The sequence below is a fragment of the Saccostrea echinata genome, unplaced genomic scaffold, assembly GCF_033153115.1.
Source record: "Saccostrea echinata isolate AGI-Se365-2 ecotype Australia unplaced genomic scaffold, CSIRO_AGI_Sech_v1 ptg000009l, whole genome shotgun sequence".
Taxonomy (NCBI): Eukaryota; Metazoa; Mollusca; class Bivalvia; order Ostreida; family Ostreidae; genus Saccostrea; species Saccostrea echinata.
Genome location: NW_026889758.1, coordinates 14,177,302 through 14,198,084, shown reverse-complemented (window position 1 = coordinate 14,198,084; position 20,783 = coordinate 14,177,302). Strand labels below are relative to the sequence as shown.

General features: G+C 33.5%; 1 protein-coding gene across 1 annotated transcript in view; it reads right to left on the bottom strand.

Annotated features, from left to right (window-relative positions):
- LOC133181829 (transcription factor IIIB 90 kDa subunit-like) overlaps positions 1-20,783 on the bottom strand; it is a 37,772-nt gene that overhangs the window by 4,969 nt on the left and 12,020 nt on the right. The window contains exons 7-13 of the mRNA XM_061316456.1: positions 20,345-20,494; positions 19,838-19,931; positions 18,490-18,625; positions 17,702-17,813; positions 17,168-17,428; positions 16,461-16,522; positions 16,112-16,196 (exon numbers count right to left, since the gene is read on the bottom strand). Coding sequence (XP_061172440.1) covers positions 16,112-16,196; positions 16,461-16,522; positions 17,168-17,428; positions 17,702-17,813; positions 18,490-18,625; positions 19,838-19,931; positions 20,345-20,494 — 900 coding nt within the window. The remainder of the gene's footprint in view (positions 1-16,111; positions 16,197-16,460; positions 16,523-17,167; positions 17,429-17,701; positions 17,814-18,489; positions 18,626-19,837; positions 19,932-20,344; positions 20,495-20,783) is intronic.

The following is a 20,783-nucleotide window of genomic DNA, read 5'->3' as shown; positions in this document are numbered from 1 at the left end:
TCAAATGAAATTTTTATATGGGTATATACTGAATACTTTTGAAACAAGTGAATAACTGCACAGACATGGAAAGAAAACATTTCTTGCTTGACAGTGTGAAAATGGTAATCTAACTTGAATCTGTCCGCCAATGTGAAAAGTTATCTAACTTGATTTCTTTCCACCTGTTGTGTGAATAATGGTAATCTAACTTGATTCTATCCGCCAGTGTGAAAATGGTAATCTAACTTAATTTTTTTCCACAATTGTTAAAATTGTACTCCAACTTGTTTTGAAAATGGTAATCTAACTTTTCTTCAGCCAGTGTGAAAATGATATCTCATTTCAGATGAATTTGTAGAATATTGATTGGCTAAAAATCAATTACAATGCCCTGAAATTTTTTAATACACTATCTCCAAGCACAGGGTGTATCAAAGATCAGGGACGAGATTCTGTTCTACCTATCCGGGGCCTGTTTTACAAAAGAACTGACATGTACGACTAAAACCAAAAACTTTGATTGTAAAATTATGCAAAACTAGTATTAATTGTAACGGGGACCGTTACAGATGTTCCCCAAACGCTCCCCAACTTCCTTTTGGTGTCTTATTCCCTGTAAGCTTCATTAAATAAGGCAATCAAGTATATTCGGTTTTTTACGCATTACACGCGCGCGCACGGGCATGCATGTACAAAATGACCATGTCAACTTGTCCACACTTTTAATACATCTTTATATTCAAATTTCATCAAAAGATAAAATAAAATTCGGCTATATTAAGTATATCTGTCATTTTACGCATTGCAAGCGCGCGCACGTGCATGCATGGCCATGATGACCATGTCATCTTGTCAATACTAATAATATATCTACATATTTTGAGTATCAAAGCATTTCATCAAAAAGTATAAAAGTTAAAGCTATATCAAGTATATTGGTCATTTTAGCATTGCATGCGCGCGCATGTGCATGCAAGTGCATGTTGACAACATCGTCTTGTCTACATTTATAATATATCTATATATTCTGAGAATCAAAGCATTACATCAAAAAATGTAAAAGTTATAGTTATCAAATATATTGGTAATTTTACTCATTGCACGCGTACGCACGTGCATGCATGTGTGCGCTGACCATGTCATCTTGTCCTTACTATTAATATACCCTTATATTCTGAGTATTAAAGTATTTCATCAGAAGATATGAAAGTTTTGGCTATATCAAGTATATTGGTCATTCTTCTCATTGTACGCGCACGCACCTGCTTGCAAGTGCATGCATGTGTGCGCTGATCATGTCATCTTGTGTACACTTCTAATATATATTTGTATCCTGAGTTTCAAAGCAATTCATCAAAAAATGTGCAAGTTAAGTCTATATCATTTGTATTGGTTATTTCAACCATTGCGCATGCGCACACGTGCATGTATGTGCATTCTGACCATGTCATCTTGTCTACACTATTAATATATCCTGATATCCTGAGTATCAAAGCATTTCATCAAAAGTTATGAAAGTTAAAGCTATATCAAGTATATCTGTCATTTTACTCATTGCACGCGCGCGCACGTGCAGGCACGTACATGCATGTGTGCGCTGATGAAGTCTTCTTGTGTACACTTCTAATATATATTTATATTCTAAGTTTCAATGCAATTCATCAAAAAATGTACAAGTTAAGTCTATATCAATTGTATGGATTATTTCAATCAATGCGCATGCGCGCACGTGCATGCATGCGCATTCTGACCATGTCATCTTGTCTACACTATTAATATATCCTTATATTCTGAGTATCAAAGCATTTCATCAAAAAATATAAAAGTTACAGCTATATCAAGTATATTGGTCATTTTACGCATTGCACGCGCACGCACGTGCATGCGCGTGCGCGCAAAATGACCTTCGTTCCGCAAATCTACATAACATTCCTATTAACCCTAAAAAGGTTTCACCTCAATCGGATGTGTAGTTTACGAGATCACTCACGGACAAAAAAGTACCCAGGAAGAAAAATAATTATAACTAGATGCGTTTCTTGTTGCTAGGGCAACAAGTGGTCTTCCGACCGAACTTTTCTCCAGATCGCTGTGCTACCTCACTTCATTTAATACTTTATTGAAGGTATTTTTTGTTTGCGTTTATGTAACACAGTCTTTCAACATAGATCATGATTATTAAAGGATTTCTGTAGAATCTCTGTTAAAAAAAGCTTTAAAAAATAAGCAAAAACTATCACACATGTCTTCACAGAGAAAAATATCATTTACAACTGAAAAAAGAGAGAAACAATCTCCCGCCCCAGCAGGATTCGAACCGCAACAATACGAGAAAGTTTGGATCGGTCATATCTTTGCAATAAATGCGGTCATATGAAAGATATGGAGATAACGAACAGTATTCAAGCTCAAAAGTCCATTAAACAATACAAAATAGGAGCAGAGCAAACACGGACCTCCAAACATCAGAGGTGGGATCAGGTGCCATGGAGGAGTGAGCATCCCCTGCCGACCGGTCACTTCCGCCGTGTGCTCCTTGTCATGATCGGGAAATCACGGGAAAATCCGTCGACAATTCAGTGTGTAAATAATGGCCTAACAATTAGTATGAAAAACGTCAGTCAGCATTTGACTCAATGATAAATTGTATTTGCTGACAAGGTCATTGTATCGACCATAGAACTTACGAAATGATGACTTTAAACGAGACAGCTGATATTCTTGTTTCATCAACTTATTTGTCAATAATTTACCTCGTTTTAGAAATTGTACATACGTAGAGCATGCTCTTGCGTATCGAATCAACTGAGAGATATATACCCCGTATGCAGGTGATGAAGGTATATTGCTGCATAAGTAAGGGAAGTTGACGATTGAAAAGTTAAAGTCATCACGTTTATCATAAAGCTTGGTTGTTAGATTACCATTAACATCTTTTTCAAGTAAAATATCCAAATATGAAACAGATGTTTCAGACTCTGTGGTATCTTTTATCTCAAGTTCACCAGGATATATCGTATCGACATAAGAATGGAAATAGCCATTGTTAATTGACAATACGTCGTCGATATATCTAAATGTCGAGTTGAAGACCACAGCAAGTGTTTTCTTCTTTTCTTGTACAAGATTTTGGACAAATTCTGCTTCATATGAATACAAAAAAAGGTCTGCTAATAACGGGGCGCAATTGGTACCCATGGGCATTCCAATAGATTGTTGGAAGACCTGGTCTCCAAAAACCACATAGATATTGTCAATCAGAAACTCAAGCATCTTTTTAATGTCAACTTCAGAGTACTTGTGTGTACAATCAGAATGTTTTTTAACAAAATAATTTTGCAAATGACCAATGACAAGGTAAGTATATTTACGAGTTCCATTTTTATTGAAAAAGCAGCTGTCAATGATATCAAAAAGCCTGGACTTTAATTTATCGTGGGGAATGGTTGTGTATAAAGTTGAAAAGTCGTAAGTTTTAAAGCTGTTGATTTTGGTAAAATCTTGTGATTTCAAATTTTCCAAAAGTTCCTTGGAATTTTTAAGTATCCACATCTGATTTACACCACTTCTCGAATATATTGTTGCACAGTACTCTTGAAGTTTCTCTTTCACCATTGTTAATATCTTAGTGAGTAGTAAAGATAGAGGCTTGGTTGAACATATACTGGAACCCGCTATGTATCTTTGTTTGTAAGGATTTTTATGAAGTTTCGGAATCCAATATAAATATGGTAATTCGAATTCATTTTGGTTGTTTGGAATATTAAAAATATTCAAAACTGACATATGATTTTGAAGAAGTTCTTCCTTAGAAAGGGAACTATGAGTATAAGTTGGATTACTACTTGTAGAATTAAATCCAAGTTCCTCTAAAATACATTTAATATAATGAGTCTTACAAACAAAGACAATGTTGTTACCTGCTTTGTCAGCAGGGACCAGTACGTACTGATCATGTAATCTATCTTTGTATTACATATCTTTGCAACAAATGCATCAATCAAAATGATAAAAACAGACTTAGAACTCTTAGAAGACTCTCTATTAACCCTGTAAATCCCAGAGAAAAATATTGAAAAACAAAAAAGTTACAAATTTAACATTTTTGAATTCACTTCCGTTTGCGACCGGAAGTACGAACGACGGAAAATAATGGTCGATCAACATATCTACATTTGATGTTCTATCACCTCAGCAAGTTTCATATTCATATCTTATCATATATATCGAAAGACCTTAATAATAACAAGTAAACTAATTGTTCAGAGAACAATTAGAGGCCTTTCCACCTTTTTAAGTGTTTTCGTGTCGTTTAGGCCGAAAAAAAGAAAAATGCCAAAAAAGCAAAAAAAAAAAAGAAAAAAAAGAAAAAAAAAAAGAAAAAAAAAAAGAAAAAAAAGAAATCCTCCTCCACCTGGGATCGAACTCAAAACCCTTGGTTTGAAAGGCAGGTGTTCTAACCACTGCGCTACACATTCCGATAAAATTGAGTAAGTTAATTGTTTAAGACTATGGAATAAATACAAGCGTATTTTTAGAATCGGTAGGGGAAGAAAGAAGTTCCGTAAAAGGAAATAGTTCCTGAACTTGCAAGCAGTATATAAAATAACAAGGGACGGGTGTGCGTGAGAAAACGTTAACACTGTTCCCTTGTTCCCTAATGAAAATGTATTAATGGACTGTAGCCCGATTCATCGATATTGTGAGCATGCTGAATTTTTTGAAAATAGCTTTGTTGTAAGCTGAAAAGATCGGGTTCGGATTTTAACATTTCTGACTGAATATCCTGAAATAAATATGAAACATTTAAATAAGCATTTCTTTGGGTTAAATTAAATATGTGTAGCACAAATTAAACTCCCAACATGCATTTTTAGAAGGGAAACACGACAATGAAAGCAAGAATTGTTTTTAATATGCCAAAAATCGCTATTTCTGGAAACTGATTAATTCTAAATAAAAATCAAATAAATTCCAAATGTAAAAGAAAGAGAGAATGCTTGGTATTAAAATGTCGTATCATATCAGGAAAATCGAATGCTACTAACGACATCTGAAGAAATAGCCGATAAAAGGTTTAGATCATTTCTTCATCCACCTGCACTTTAATTTCAAACACAACAGAACATGTAGTTCTTGCCGTGAAACTTCATGACTTCTATAAACTTATAAGACTCACCGTAAAACTCTCAAGAAAGTTTCTCTGAGGTCTATGCTACATATGTACCAAATATGTTGTCGATCCGAGGTCTGGTTTGAATTTTACAGAAATATTCTACGTTGTTGTTGATGTGATTTTTTTTTAAGAAGGGGGGGGGGATGAATTATTTATTTTATGCCTCTCATAAACTAAGAATTGTAACTACTTTCACATCTTTAAGCCTGATTGTGACCTTTGGGTCAAGATCAAAGGTCAAGGTCATTTCCAAAAAAAAAAAAATAAAAAAAAAATAAACAAAACAAAACAAGGAAATCTTTACTTTCTATGTTTTTACCTGATACTGGAGCTGGATGCATGTCCTTACTTTTCATTTGAACCAATGTCAAGGCCAAAGGTCAAGGTCAAAGGTCAAGGTCATTTGGTGAATTGCTATATTTTACAAATATATAAGGAATTTCTTATGTTTTTAAATGACTTTGACCTTGACCTATATTTGGTCCCATGTCTCTAGGATACACCGTTTTAAAAAAAAGCTCATTAAATGTAAGCAGCATAAACTTTCAGGGGCAGTAACTCATACAAGGGACCAAAGAATGCTTTTGCAATGATAGAATGAAGAGAGTATTAAATGAGTCGAAGACACTGCTGAAGGCTTGGAATCTCTACGTTTTACGGTTTCGGAGGAGTAGCGATAACAAGGTTTTATTGCAAAAGGGGTGACAACTTTTGAATGGGTCAAGCTTTGGGGACAAGAATGAAATCCTTAAAATAGTTTTAGAAGGACATATTATAGATGCAAAGATATTCAGTATATGTCGGAAGGTTTTCTACAGAATCTCTGACAAAAAAGCTTTTAAAAATCAGCAAAAAATACCATACATGTTTTTAAGGAGAGAGAAGTCATTAGCAACTGAAAAAAAGAGAAAAACAAAGAAAAAAAATTAACTACCTCCAGCAGGATTCGAACCCCAGACAGTGGGACAAAGTTTGGATCGGTCATATCTTTGCAATAAATGCACGCATCAAAATATTGAATACATATTTAGGATTTTTGTAAAACACTCTATAAACCCTGTAAATCCTAAAGAAAAATATTGAAAAACAAAAAAGTTGAAAAATTGGACTTTTTGAATTCACTTCCGTTTGCGACCGGAAGTGGCGACGACGAAAAATAAAGGTCGTTCCCCATATTGGAATTTGATGTTCTATTTATTCATTGAGTTTCAATTTCATATCTTTAGCTGTTGTCGAGAAAAATTCTGGACAAAATGCCATTTAAAAAATACAAATTTCCCCAAAAATCGCAAACGGAAGTGAATTTTGAAAAAATGAAAAACACGTCTGGAGATATTTACATGATGCATCTTCCGCGAAAAGATCTCTGAAATCTGCTCACTCACAGCTGAGATATCGCCATAACTATGAAAAAAAGAATAATAATAATAATAATAATAGAAAACAGACGGAAAACAATAAGGTCTTCCGAAGGAAGTCGGAAGACCTTAACTAGAAACTCATTGCGAGCAATGAGAGGTCTTCCGTCCGATTCTGAAAAAAAGAAAACTCAAACTGAAAAAGTGATAAAAGACATTCAGACACTCTGGAGATTTAACCCTGGTCGTCAGCCTGAAAATCCAACGTGCTAACCATTAACCATTCCCTTATTTGCATTACTTTCTGTCACGACCGGAAGTAACGGCGATACAAGATTTTGTCACGATTCAAATAAACTGATCACTGACTATCAGTCCTGAAAGTTTCAGACTTCAATCGTTTACTGTTGCCGAGCAATAGACCGGAAGTTGACGTTTTATTTCCGGTGGAATCTAACATATTTCAAAACAGCGAAAGAGATGCAATCAAGTGATGCAAGTTTTAGCTTAAAAAAGAAAGAAGAGAAATAATATGATTGCATCCTCTGATCTAAATAATAAAACAGGTTTTGTAATCCTCAGAAAAAGTTCTATCATTTTATAGTTGCATATTTAAGATCAGAGGTTACGCTCTATATTAAATATCGAAAAATTAGCTTTAAAAATTGGTTTGTTTTGTAGAATTTTTCACGATATACGGAAAATGTCGCATTTCATGACGTCATAATGCATTGGCTAGCCAGAAAATTACGTCATTTTTGATATGCAGTCATCAAAGGTCTAAATGATATTTAATGCATTGTCAACTAAAACCAAGCAGTTTCAGTTTTTCTGAAATTCACAGGACCAAAAAAGGCCCTAAGTGGACCTTGTTCTTTAATATTGATACCACTACACTAGCGCAATGTACCAGCCATCATAGATGTTTACCTTGCACTCATTCCCTGAAGTAACAAGTGTCAGGCAGGTTAATCTTTATTTCTTATAGTGTGGAATTATAGGATGAAAACTAGCCAGCTAAATTTTGTGCAAGTACTAGTAGATTTACATCGGATTTGTTACTTGAGTTTTAACAATAACTGATAGCAGAGAAAATAATCTGTTACTGATAAAAACTAAAAAAAAAAAACTATTGTGTTTACTTCCTTTATTCTTTATGCATTCAACTTTCTATTCTATGCAATTCCAAATTCAGACATGTCCGTGTAATCTTTTTCTGTACTTCTACACTACTGCATCAGACCATTTGTGAAAGGCGGGTCAAGATACATTATTTCGCGCCAAACGTCACGAGTAAATCATCGCGCCTTTTCTTTGGAATGTGTCTTCAATTGAATAAGAGTACGTGATAGCTTCAATGAAATTTTTAAAAATATGTTGCTGTAGCCTGATTTTCGAGTCTAAGAATGTATATTTATCACACTGTACATATTACATATCGTATACGGGCAAGTAACATAAAGGCAGCACTAAGTTTTCTTACACATTTTATATTCCTCTTTACCCCCAAAGTGGATTATTGCAATTAGTAACACATTAATGAAAAGACTGGAATGTTTCGCAACAAAACACGTCTCGCCATATGACGCTCAAGGAATCTGATACCTATTATGTTCTGTAACTTGCATCTATAAAGGAATATTGCCCTACTAAAATCAAAGAAAAATATCATTGAAGTTTATTTTTCTCTCATTTGAAATTGCTATATATGTTATTCAATCAACATGAGAAAGTAACAAATTCTACTTTCAAAATACAATTCCGCAACTCTCCAATTTATGATACAATTGCATAGGTATCTAGCTACATATACATTTGCACCAACATATTTTCCTCATTTTGTCATATCACAATTGCATCTATGCACATTAATTAGTGCAAAATTAAACTGCAAACTCTTTATGAGGGAGTAAAAAGACACGCTGATATTGTGCCATCAAACACCGCTGCTCTGACGTCTAAAGACATAGCCCCCCCCCCCCTTAAGATAAAATCTTATATTTGAGCCCCAAAAAGTGAGAAAAAATTTGGAAATTCTTTGGATTGAATCCAGATCGCCCACTAGAAAATTCAACATGCTAACCATTACACTATCAAACACCGTCTCTTAAAATTGAAAAATGATAAATATTCAGAGTATGGGTTAATCAATTTTTAAACAAACTACATATTTAGCATTCTTGTAAGACTCTTTATTAAGCCTATCAACATCATAAAAAAATATTGAAAAACAAAAAAGTTCAAAAAATTACCCTTTTTAAATCACTTCCTGTGACGACCGGAAGTTACGACGACACACGAAATGTTTCCATCACACATCTACAAACCAAATTCTATCATACCTGAAAGTTTCAGACTCCTACCTTTAACAGTTTCTGAGAACATTCATGGACTAGATTTTTAGTGTAAAAAGTGAAAAATCGTAATAATTCCCGACCGGAAGTAAATTTTTCCAAACTTTTTCAATATTTCAAAATGGCATGAGATAACAAATCATTCCTGAAAATTTGGCTGAAAATGAATGAGTAGTTTTTGAGATATCGCGATTTGAAAAGGTCAGAAAAATAAAAATGAAAAATAATAATAATAATAATAATAATAAGAAACAGTAGAATCACTATAGGTCTTCCGTTGAAAACGGAAGACCTAACTAGAAACTCATTGCGAGCAATGAGAGGTCTTCCGTCCGATTCTGAAAATAAAAACGAAAATTCAAGCTGAAAAAAGAGATAAAAGAAATTCAGACACTCTGGAGATTTAACTCTGGTCATCAGCGTGAAAATCAAACGTGCTAACCATTAACCATTCACCTTTTTTACACCACTTCTGGTCACGACCGGAAGTACCGGAAATAACGGCTATACAAGATTTTCTCACAATTCAAACCGATGACTGTGAGATCAAATTCTAATTTTGAGGACAGGTAAACACGAGACAGGAAGTGAATTTTATAAAAAATCTCAGACTTTTCTCTAGACATTTGCAGTATATACAACATACATGAAGTCATTTCAAGTACTTTATCGATGATCAATATTTATGAGAAAGTTAAATATCAAAATAAAGTAGTTTATCTCCTAAAACCGGAAGTTGACGTTTTTGTTTCCGGTGGAACATATTTCAAAACAGCGAAAGAGATGCAATAAAGTGATGCAAGTTTTAATTTAAAAAAGAAAAGTTAATTTTTTTTTAGATTTCTTTGACCACATACTGTGACAAGCGGAAGTGACGACTGACGCGTTTAACCCAAATGGTTTTGCCTACTCCTCAAGGTCTATTACTCATAAAAGTTTGGTGTTTTAATCTTACCTGGTTTCGAGATCTCGCTCAGACTTCACATTTTGAGGACAAGAAAACATGCGACCGGAAGTGAATTTTTGAAAGATATTTAAGATTACTCTAGACATTCGCAGTCTGAATAACATATTTGAATTCATTTCAAATACTTTATCTAGAAAAAAAAATATTGCTGGGAAAGTAAAATACTCAAATTATGCAGTTTTTCGCTTATACCCGGAAGTTGTCGTTTTTATTTCCGGTGGGACCAACATCTTTGGAATCTGCGAAAAAGATGCAATAAAGTGTTGCAATATTTAATCTAAAAAAGAAAAGTTGAAATTTTCGATTTCTTTGATCACTTCCCGTGACGACAGGAAGTGACGGCTGACGCTCTTAACCCAAATGGTTTTGCCTACATCTTAAGGTTTGTTGCTCATTTAAGTTTGGTGTCTTAATCCCTTACCGTTTCCGAGATCTTGCTCCGACAACTTCTCATTTTGAGGACAAAAAAAAAACACGCAACCGGAAGTGAATTTTACAAAAATATTAGACGTTACTCTAGACATTTGCAGTCTGAATAACATATTTAAAATTCATTTGAAATACTTTACCTACAAAAGATATTATTTTGGAAAGAAAAATACTCAAATTATGTAGTTTTTCTCTTATAACCGGAAGTTGACGTTTTTGTTTCCGGTGGGACCAACATATTTCGAAACTACACAAAAGATACAATAATGTGATATAGGAATTAATTCAAAAAATGAAAGTTGAAATTTTACGATTTTTTAGATCACTTCCGTACACGACCGGAAGTGCCGACGACGAACGAAAAGGCGATTCCACAAATTTAGAAGTCACGTTCTATGCTCTCCAATAAGTCTCCAGTTCATATCTTTAACCATTCTTGAGAACATTCGCGGACAACATTCCATTTAAAAATCAGGAAATTGCCCGTAACTTGGAACCAGAATGGAATTTTCCAAATTTTCCTTGTGATGAACAAACTTCATACAATGACTAATTTTTCCTGAAAGTTTCACGTAAAACCACTCAATACTTTTCGAGAAAACGCCTGCACAAAATTTGGTCAAAAAAATAATAATAATAATAACTAGAAACCTTGTTGCCATGGCAACAAGAAGGTCTTCCGTCCCTTCTCTGTCTTCATAGATGTTGATTCCTCTTTAAACAACATGTTATGTTGTGCATTTCCTGTCACACCTTCATACAAAAAATAGTTCCTTCGCCATGCGCTCGGCACTTTGAAATGAAAGTTGCGGATATTTTGTATGAGACCTTAAAAACGAGGCCCCGTGTCACGGCAGGTGTTGGCACGATAAAGATCCCTCACTGCTCAATGGCCCTGAGTGCCGAGTAAAAGTCTAAATTTGAAGCCCTTCACCGGTGGTTACGTCTCTATATGAGTGAAAAATTCTCGAATGGGACTTAAATCAACATATAATCAATCAATCAATCATACATAAAATATAATTAAACGTTTATATTTTGAAAATATTGCAAAACTGGAATGAAAAAAATACGAGATATCATTTTAAGGAGGGGGGAGGACCTATGTTCCAAAACATATTTGTGTGAATTTTTTTAAACTTTGAGATTCTCACACTTAATTGTACAAAATATAAAATTATGTTAAATATTTTTTTTAATTTAAGACCCGATTTCATGCATTTCAGGTTACCCCCCCCCTCCCCCCCCCGAGTCAGCACCACACACGCATAACAAAATGATTGACACTTTACGTGAAAGCATATTTTTTCAAATACTGTTTCAAGTATACAGATTTTTATGTGATTCATTGTGTTAATACTGTATACCATTAATTAACCATACCTTTATTCGCTAAGTCGCTTTGAGCTCTTAATTATGACGGATCTTGCTCTAAACTAAATGTCATTGAAGTTCCCTCTCATTTGAAATTGCTATTTTTATTCAATCAAGATGAGAAAATAATAAATTCTACTTTCAAAATTTAATTTGACAAATCTCCGATTTGTGATTCAATTTCATAGGTACCTAGCTACATTAACATTTTTACCTTATTTTGTCATATCACACACATATGCACATTAATTAGTGCAAAATTCAACTGCAAACTCTTTATGAAGGAGTAAAAAGACACAGTACCATTGTGAAGTCAAACACCATTGCTCTGACGTTGAACGACATAGCCCCCCCCCCCCCCCCCCCCTCCTTTAAGGATAAAATATTACATTTGAGCCCAATCAACAGTGTGAAAAAAATCGGAATTTTGGGGATTGAATAGTGCAAAATTTAACTGCAAACTCTTTATGAAGGAGTAAAAAGACACAGTGCCATTGTGAAGTCAAACACCATTGCTCTGATGTTGAACGACATAGCCCCCCCCCCCCCCCTTTAAATATAAATAAAATATTACATTTGAGCCCAAACAATAGTGTGAAAAAATTTGGACATTCTGGGGATTGAATACGAGTTGCCTGCGTGAAAATTCAACATGCTTACCATTACGCTATCAAAGACCATCGTATCAAAGTAGCAAGCAATAAATATCTAGAGTACGGGTTAATCCATTTTTGAATAAATTACATATTTAGCATTCTGATAAGATTCTTTATTTAACCTATAAATATCATAAAAAAATAATGAAAAACAAAAAAGTTCAAAAAACTACCCTTTTTAAATCACTTCCTGTGACGACCGGAAGTGGCGACGACACACGAAATGTTTCCATCACACATCTACAAATCACCTTCTATCATACCTGAAAGTTTCAGACTTCTTCCTTTAACAGTTTCTGAGAACATTCACGGACTAGATTTTTAGTGGAAAAAGTGAAAAATCGTAATAATTCCTGACCGGAAGTGAATTTTTCCAAACTTTTTCAATATTTCAAAATGGCATGAGATAACACATCATTCCTGAAAATTTGGCTGAAAATGATTGAGTAGTTTTTGAGATATCGCGATTTGAAAAGGTCAGAAAAATAAAAATGAAAAATAATAATAATAAGAAGAAGAAACAGTAGAATCACTATAAGGTCTTCCGTGAAGACGGAAGACCTTAATAATAATAAGAAACAGTAGAATCACTATAAGGTCTTCCGTGAAAACGGAAGACCTTAACTAGAAACTCATTGCGAGCAATGAGAGGTCTTCCGTCCGATTCTGAAAAAAAGAAAACTCAAACTGAAAAAGTGATAAAAGACATTCAGACACTCTGGAGATTTAACCCTGGTCGTCAGCCTGAAAATCCAACGTGCTAACCATTAACCATTCCCTTATTTGCATTACTTTCTGTCACGACCGGAAGTAACGGCGATACAAGATTTTGTCACGATTCAAATAAACTGATCACTGACTATCAGTCCTGAAAGTTTCAGACTTCAATCGTTTACTGTTGCCGAGCAATAGACCGGAAGTTGACGTTTTATTTCCGGTGGAATCTAACATATTTCAAAACAGCGAAAGAGATGCAATCAAGTGATGCAAGTTTTAGCTTAAAAAAGAAAGAAGAGAAATAATATGATTGCATCCTCTGATCTAAATAATAAAACAGGTTTTGTAATCCTCAGAAAAAGTTCTATCATTTTATAGTTGCATATTTAAGATCAGAGGTTACGCTCTATATTAAATATCGAAAAATTAGCTTTAAAAATTGGTTTGTTTTGTAGAATTTTTCACGATATGAGGAAAATGTCGCATTTCATGACGTCATAATGCATTGGCTAGCCAGAAAATTATGTCATTTTGATAGATACGCAGTCATCAAAGGTCTAAATGATATTTAATGCATTGTCAAAGAAGTTTCAGTTTTTCTGAAATTCACAGGGCCAAAAAAGGCCCTAAGTGGACCTTGTTCTTTAATATTGATACCACTACACTAGCGCAATGTACCAGCCATCATTGATGTTTACCTTGCACTCATTCCCTGAAGTAACGAGTGTCAGGCAGGTTAACCTTTATTTCTTATAGTGTGGAATTATAGGATGAAAACTTGCCAGCTAAATTTTGTGCAAGTACTAGTAGATTTACATCGGATTTGTTACTTGAGTTTTAACAATAACTGATAGCAGAGAAAATAATCTGTTACTGATAAAAACTAAAAAAAAAAAACTATTGTGTTTACTTCCTTTATTCTTTATGCATTCAACTTTCTATTCTATGCAATTCCAAATTCAGACATGTCCGTGTAATCTTTTTCTGTACTTCTACACTACTGCATCAGACCATTTGTGAAAGGCGGGTCAAGATACATTATTTCGCGCCAAACGTCACGAGTAAATCATCGCGCCTTTTCTTTGGAATGTGTCTTCAATTGAATAAGAGTACGTGATAGCTTCAATGAAATTTTTAAAAATATGTTGCTGTAGCCTGATTTTCGAGTCTAAGAATGTATATTTATCACACTGTACATATTACATATCGTATACGGGCAAGTAACATAAAGGCAGCACTAAATTTTCTTACACATTTTATATTCCTCTTTACCCCCAAAGTGGATTATTGCAATTAGTAACACATTAATGAAAAGACTGGAATGTTTCGCAACAAAACACGTCTCGCCATATGACGCTCAAGGAATCTGATACCTATTATGTTCTGTAACTTGCATCTATAAAGGAATATTGCCCTACTAAAATCAAAGAAAAATATCATTGAAGTTTATTTTTCTCTCATTTGAAATTGCTATATATGTTATTCAATCAACATGAGAAAGTAACAAATTCTACTTTCAAAATACAATTCCGCAACTCTCCAATTTATGATACAATTGCATAGGTATCTAGCTACATATACATTTGCACCAACATGTTTTCCTCATTTTGTCATATCACAATTGCATCTATGCACATTAATTAGTGCAAAATTAAACTGCAAACTCTTTATGAGGGAGTAAAAAGACACGCTGATATTGTGCCGTCAAACACCGCTGCTCTGACGTCTAAAGACATAGCCCCCCCCCCCCCCCCCCCCCCTTAAGATAAAATCTTATATTTGAGCCTCAAAAAGTGAGAAAAAATTCGGAAATTCTTTGGATTGAATCCAGATCGCCCACTAGAAAATTCAACATGCTAACCATTACACTATCAAACACCGTCTCTTAAAATTGAAAAATGATAAATATTCAGAGTATGGGTTAATCAATTTTTAAACAAACTACATATTTAGCATTCTTGTAAAACTCTTTATTAAGCCTATCAACATCATAAAAAAATATTGAAAAACAAAAAAGTTCAAAAAATTACCCTTTTTAAATCACTTCCTGTGACGACCGGAAGTTACGACGACACATGAAATGTTCCCATCACACATCTACAAACCAAATTCTATCATACCTGAAAGTTTCAGACTCCTACCTTTAACAGTTTCTGAGAACATTCATGGACTAGATTTTTAGTGTAAAAAGTGAAAAATCGTAATAATTCCCGACCGGAAGTAAATTTTTCCAAACTTTTTCAATATTTCAAAATGGCATGAGATAACAAATCATTCCTGAAAATTTGGCTGAAAATGAATGAGTAGTTTTTGAGATATCGCGATTTGAAAAGGTCAGAAAAATAAAAATGAAAAATAATAATAATAATAATAATAATAATAATAATAAGAAACAGTAGAATCACTATAGGTCTTCCGTTGAAAATGGAAGACCTAATAATAATAATAATAATAAGAAACAGAGTAAAAACAATATGTTCCCAAACTTCGTTTGGGGAACATAATTAATGATAATAAAAGTATCTTTCTGCATACCTTTTAAAAAGATTAAAACCATTTTCTATTTAATGTAAATAGGAAAGTAATAAGAATTAAATTTTTGTCTTAGTTGTAAGTTCTTTTGTAAAACGGGCCCCTGATAGAAGCAAATGGCTGCAAGAAAACGATTTGTTTGTTGAAATTTATAGTTTGTATCTTTAACTATGGTGATGTTATACTGAGAATACCGGTATATGATATTCAATGATATTTTGAATAATATTCTTATTTAATATGTTACTGAACTCTACTGTAAAGGTCTTTAACTGGACAAATTCTTTAAACAGTTAGTTTGTGATCAATACGGAGTCATTCAGGGTGTGAAATGAAAATCCGACTTCGCCTTGCGTAATATGGATTTCCATTTCTCATCCTGGATGATTCATTAGGGAACAAACTAACTGTGAAACTAATAATAACTTGATTTTTTTTCCACCTGCAAATGTAACAAATTCTACTCTTATTGCAGGTGATAGTATACAGATATTAAGGATTAATTTAAAAAAAAAACAACTTAAAATTATTTCCTTCAGAATTTAAGTAGGATAAAATTTTCTCACCTTTCAAAGCAGTGAGGTAGTCTTTGTTCTCAGCCATCCACAAACTAGTTTTTAATTTAATCTCCTCCTCCGTTAACACAAATTGCTGAAATTTTAGTATATGTATTGAATTAGTTTCTCTTAAAAGTTTTTCAAAATTGCTCTCAGAAGAGAATGTGTACAACACACTCTGGTATTGTCTCTGTAGTAATTTATTTTTATAATTCAAGTATTAAACACAGTGTCTTTTCAGAATGTTAAAACGTTTTCCATCATCCTTTTTTTTTGTTGTCGACAAATTTTTACAAAATAATGTTCTATTCCTGATAACACAATTTCTGAGACTTTTTAGCCATTTCCGAGTACAAACCTTCTCCAATTCATCATCATCAATCCCGGTCAGATCTAACTCCCCATCAGCTGTTTTCTCTGCTACAAATAATTAAGGAATCCTGTCTAGTTTGTTGGGTATGCTAGTTCATTATGTGGGATAATTTGCATTATGAACGAAGCTCATTATGCATAAATTATCCCACAATTCCAACTGTCATTTAGACCTGTCATACCCAATAAAGTAGACAGTGATTTCTTATATATATGTAACGTAAACATAAATCAAAAATGCTGTCTCATAGAAATAATATACATGAGGCATTCCATGTTAATGTCCTCACCCACTAATGTCAGACATAATGACAATAGGTACATGTACATGTATTACGAACTTTACTTTTTACTTGGTGAAATTTACATTCAGTTGCAAATTTCAAGAAATTAACTTTCTAGGCGTTATCAAATAGACAACAATTGGAAATGTGAGTATTTTGTTCTCTTTAGAAAAAGGAAATTAAATCTCAATTTTAAAATTATCTATTTTGTTCTCTTTCGAAAGTAGAAAATAAAACTCTTTTTTAATTATCAATTATCAAACTTTCTCCAGTCATAACCACAACACTAGAGATTATGCTGTATTTTTCCACACATTCTTTTAAGTACACCATCCTTCTTTCACTCCTTACATATCCACTCTGACCATTCATTCCTTCTCTCCAACTTTCATCTTTTATCTTCTCTCACCATCCTCGTCAACCTCCTCTTTATTGACACATTTTTTGACAACGTCAATCATTCCTATGGTTTCCTGCAGTGGTTTCTTATCCGTCATTATTACTTCCTGTTTCAGAGGCTTTTCATTGGTAACAAGGTCATCTTCATCCAGACATGGTTTCAGAGTCTCGTTTTCTAAGAAATCACTGACATTTTTTATCTCGCTGTCAGCCATGTCAGGCGAGTTGGCTCGAGAGTTTTCCGCACTTATATCTGGTGAACTGGAGGCATCTTAAACAGATAAAAAACACCTGATAGCTATCTCACAGGCTTAATGAGTAAATTAAGTACAATTTTCCTATGTGAGGCTTCTGAGTGGAAATGGTTCTAAATCACTATATATAATTATATTGGCAGTTTCAATCTAAAAGGCATTTCATCTATGAGTCATTGACCACATCATGACCTCATTTTAATTTTAATATTTTAAAGGAAATTGTATCTGGTCTTTACTTTAACTTGCCAATGTACATGTATGGTAGAATATTTATCAAACTGTCATACTTGCATAAGCTGCCCAGATTCCCCGAGGTTTAACAGGAACCAAGCCCTTTTCTATTTCTTTCTGCAGGTCAGACATTTCTGATTCAATTTGTGGAAACATGGCTTGTTCAATCTATAACAGTAACAATTACTGAGCATTTTAAAAATTGCAGAAATCAAAATAATGATATTGGGTATAACACTCTTAAAAGTGAGTGCAGTGAGCTGTATGAAGCACCACTTGCACTGCTAGCTCTTAAAGCAACACCTGGAGGAAGAGAAAATTCAGACTGTGCACACTGATCCAAATGAATTTTTTTTGACAGTAAATTATTAACTAGGGACCCACAATACTCTACAATCCTTTGCTCAAACTATGTTCTCGCAATAACCAACCAAAATTTACAAATGAAAAAGAAACTCCCCTTGCTTTAATGGAAATTTCAAATAGATGGATGCTTAAATGCTCTTTTTTTAAAAACTATGCAGTTTAAACTTTGTTATGAAATGTACAAACAATGGCAATACCACAGTCTAGACCTTCAGAATGTCTTGTGTCATTTGGAAGGGCGGTTCTAAGTTAAAAATGATAGACTTAGCTATCCTGTTATAAACAACTGTGCCCACCCAAACTGAGCTGCACCCTTAACATTATTTTAAAATTAATCATAATCTCAAGTCTTAAATTTCTGGGACATATTTTACATGCCCTTTGGCAGTGAGTGTTTCAGTCTCTTTGACCAAAGTGTGATATTAATGTTGATTACTGGACACAGGGTTTTTTCTTTCTCTCTGCTTCAAGTATTTACCTGTAGCTGTTTTGCCTTCAATGCTTTGGCTTTTCCCTCGGTATAAGAAGGGGGGTCCTGTTCCTCCTCTAAATCAATAGTCTGAAACTCCTCAATTGTCAGCTGACTCGATGGAGTGTTTTTAAACTCTGTTAATCTACAAAAAGGCATCCTCTGTTGAGTTACATAAACTTTACCAAGAAAGTAAGAACATTTTATCCCGTCTTTGTTTCCATTTGATATGGATACATCATATTTCCTCATGTCTGTTTTACACAGCATATGATAGCCTACTCTGGTTTTGTTTTGTTTGCTAAATGTTTCAGAAGTTGGGGATAGAGCAGGGGGTATTAACTAACATGCAGAGAACATAATCCAGCATTCAAGTAGATACATTTATACTTATATACCCTGTATACATGAATATAATTATCCTGAGTTGTGCATTCAATCAATTAGAGTTGGATTTAGACTCTAACAAAACTTAATACACAAATAATGTACCAATCTGCAACATTTTGTTTCTAAATAAAAAACTCCTTCATTTATTTTTGTATCCTGTAAGAAAACATAACCACTTGTGAATTTCCATCTAGTCTCTTAACTTACATTACAAGAACAAGCTATTTATCTGATTTAGATGTTAGTGTCAATACATACAGTACACAGCGGTTCCTATTTCACTTGTACTGTTAGTACAATTAAGTGTTTTTGTGTGTGCTATTGCCTTAAAAGTTGATAGTCAATGTTGTAAACTTTAATGCCCTAACAAGATCTGTGCTAACTGGTTGGTCTACATCATCACTGATGTTTGCTAAATGCAATAACTGCTATAATGCTATGTACAACTGCTAAAATGTTCACAGATTTCTGCATTAAAATGCTTCATAACTAAATTACTTTCATATTTTAAAGGCCACATAAACACATGTTCCAGATTCTTGTTTTCTAAATTCCAAATTCTGATTTGGAAAAAAAAAAACATGGGATGGGTGGATGGATTTATTTTCTAAACTATCTATACTCCATTTTTTTAAAAGAAATTACTCAGGTTTTTCTTACTATTTTAAGCTGATATGAGAACAAAAAACATTTTTATAGGTTTACAAATTTGATTCCCTATAAAACTAAAGCATGGATATGTTCCTTTTTATACGTATACCTAGTCAATATTTAAAAAAAATTATATTCCCATCCTTTTTAAACCATGGGTAGGGATGACAATTTAAAAAAAAATAATTTTAATTGCCTTAAAATGACAGAAAAACATAATGGATTCCATGTATTCCCGTTAACAGACACACACAGCGGGGAAGCTGCCTCCTCAGTGCTGACAACACAGTGAAAACAATGTTTTATAAAAACATACCTTTTCCTAATGGTGGTATCACAAACTTTGACAATCTTTATTAAGTCTTTAACACTTCTTGAAAAATCATGCATTCTAGCTGCCACAAGAAGAGCTGAAAAAGAGAAAAAAAATCATTATTCTTTTTATTTTATTTTATTCAAATCTTCTCTGTTTCTACCATGTAACTTAATTTTTGTACAAGTATCAATAAGTAGTTTAACAATTTAAGTATATTCTAAAGAAGAGAAGATTTTTTTTTAAATGTGCAACAAAAAAGACTCATTATCCAGTATGATCACTGCTTATAAATTTTGCACTAACTCTAGATGATCAGATGTAAAGAAGATTTTAAACATTATGTGCATTTTCAAATTCAGCCTTGATCAGGACATAAACCCACAAAAGAGGACATCATTAAAATTTTACGACAGGTCATTCAGTATGACTACACATATATTTTTTGTAGATATCCAGGAGTTATTTTGTAAAACGGACCCCTGTACTGTACATCGATCTTAAACCCACCTGCACCACATAGTCCTGAGGGTCTTCTCCCAGTGTGCATCCAGTCTCTCTTCATTCGAGATACAAGACGAAGTGCAGTCATAGAAACCTCATGTGTTTTGTCACCAAACTCAAGCTTGTGTGCAAATCTTGGAATATACAAACAGGGATCTGGAAAAATATAAATTAACAAGAAACTTTCAGAAACAATTTTAACAGACATTTACATAATTTCCCCATTATTATGCTATTTTATGTATAATCATCATGGTGTTGCAATAAATGAATCGAATAATTTTTTTTTAGCATTTCACAATTATACAGATTTATTTGATTAGAATTTATTATACTGTATATAACTGTAGCTGTAAAAAAAAAATGTCATCAGACGTTTTAATTTAGGGGGGCACAAGCATATAGTAGCTATATTTTCTATATTCTATATATCGGCAAAATTATT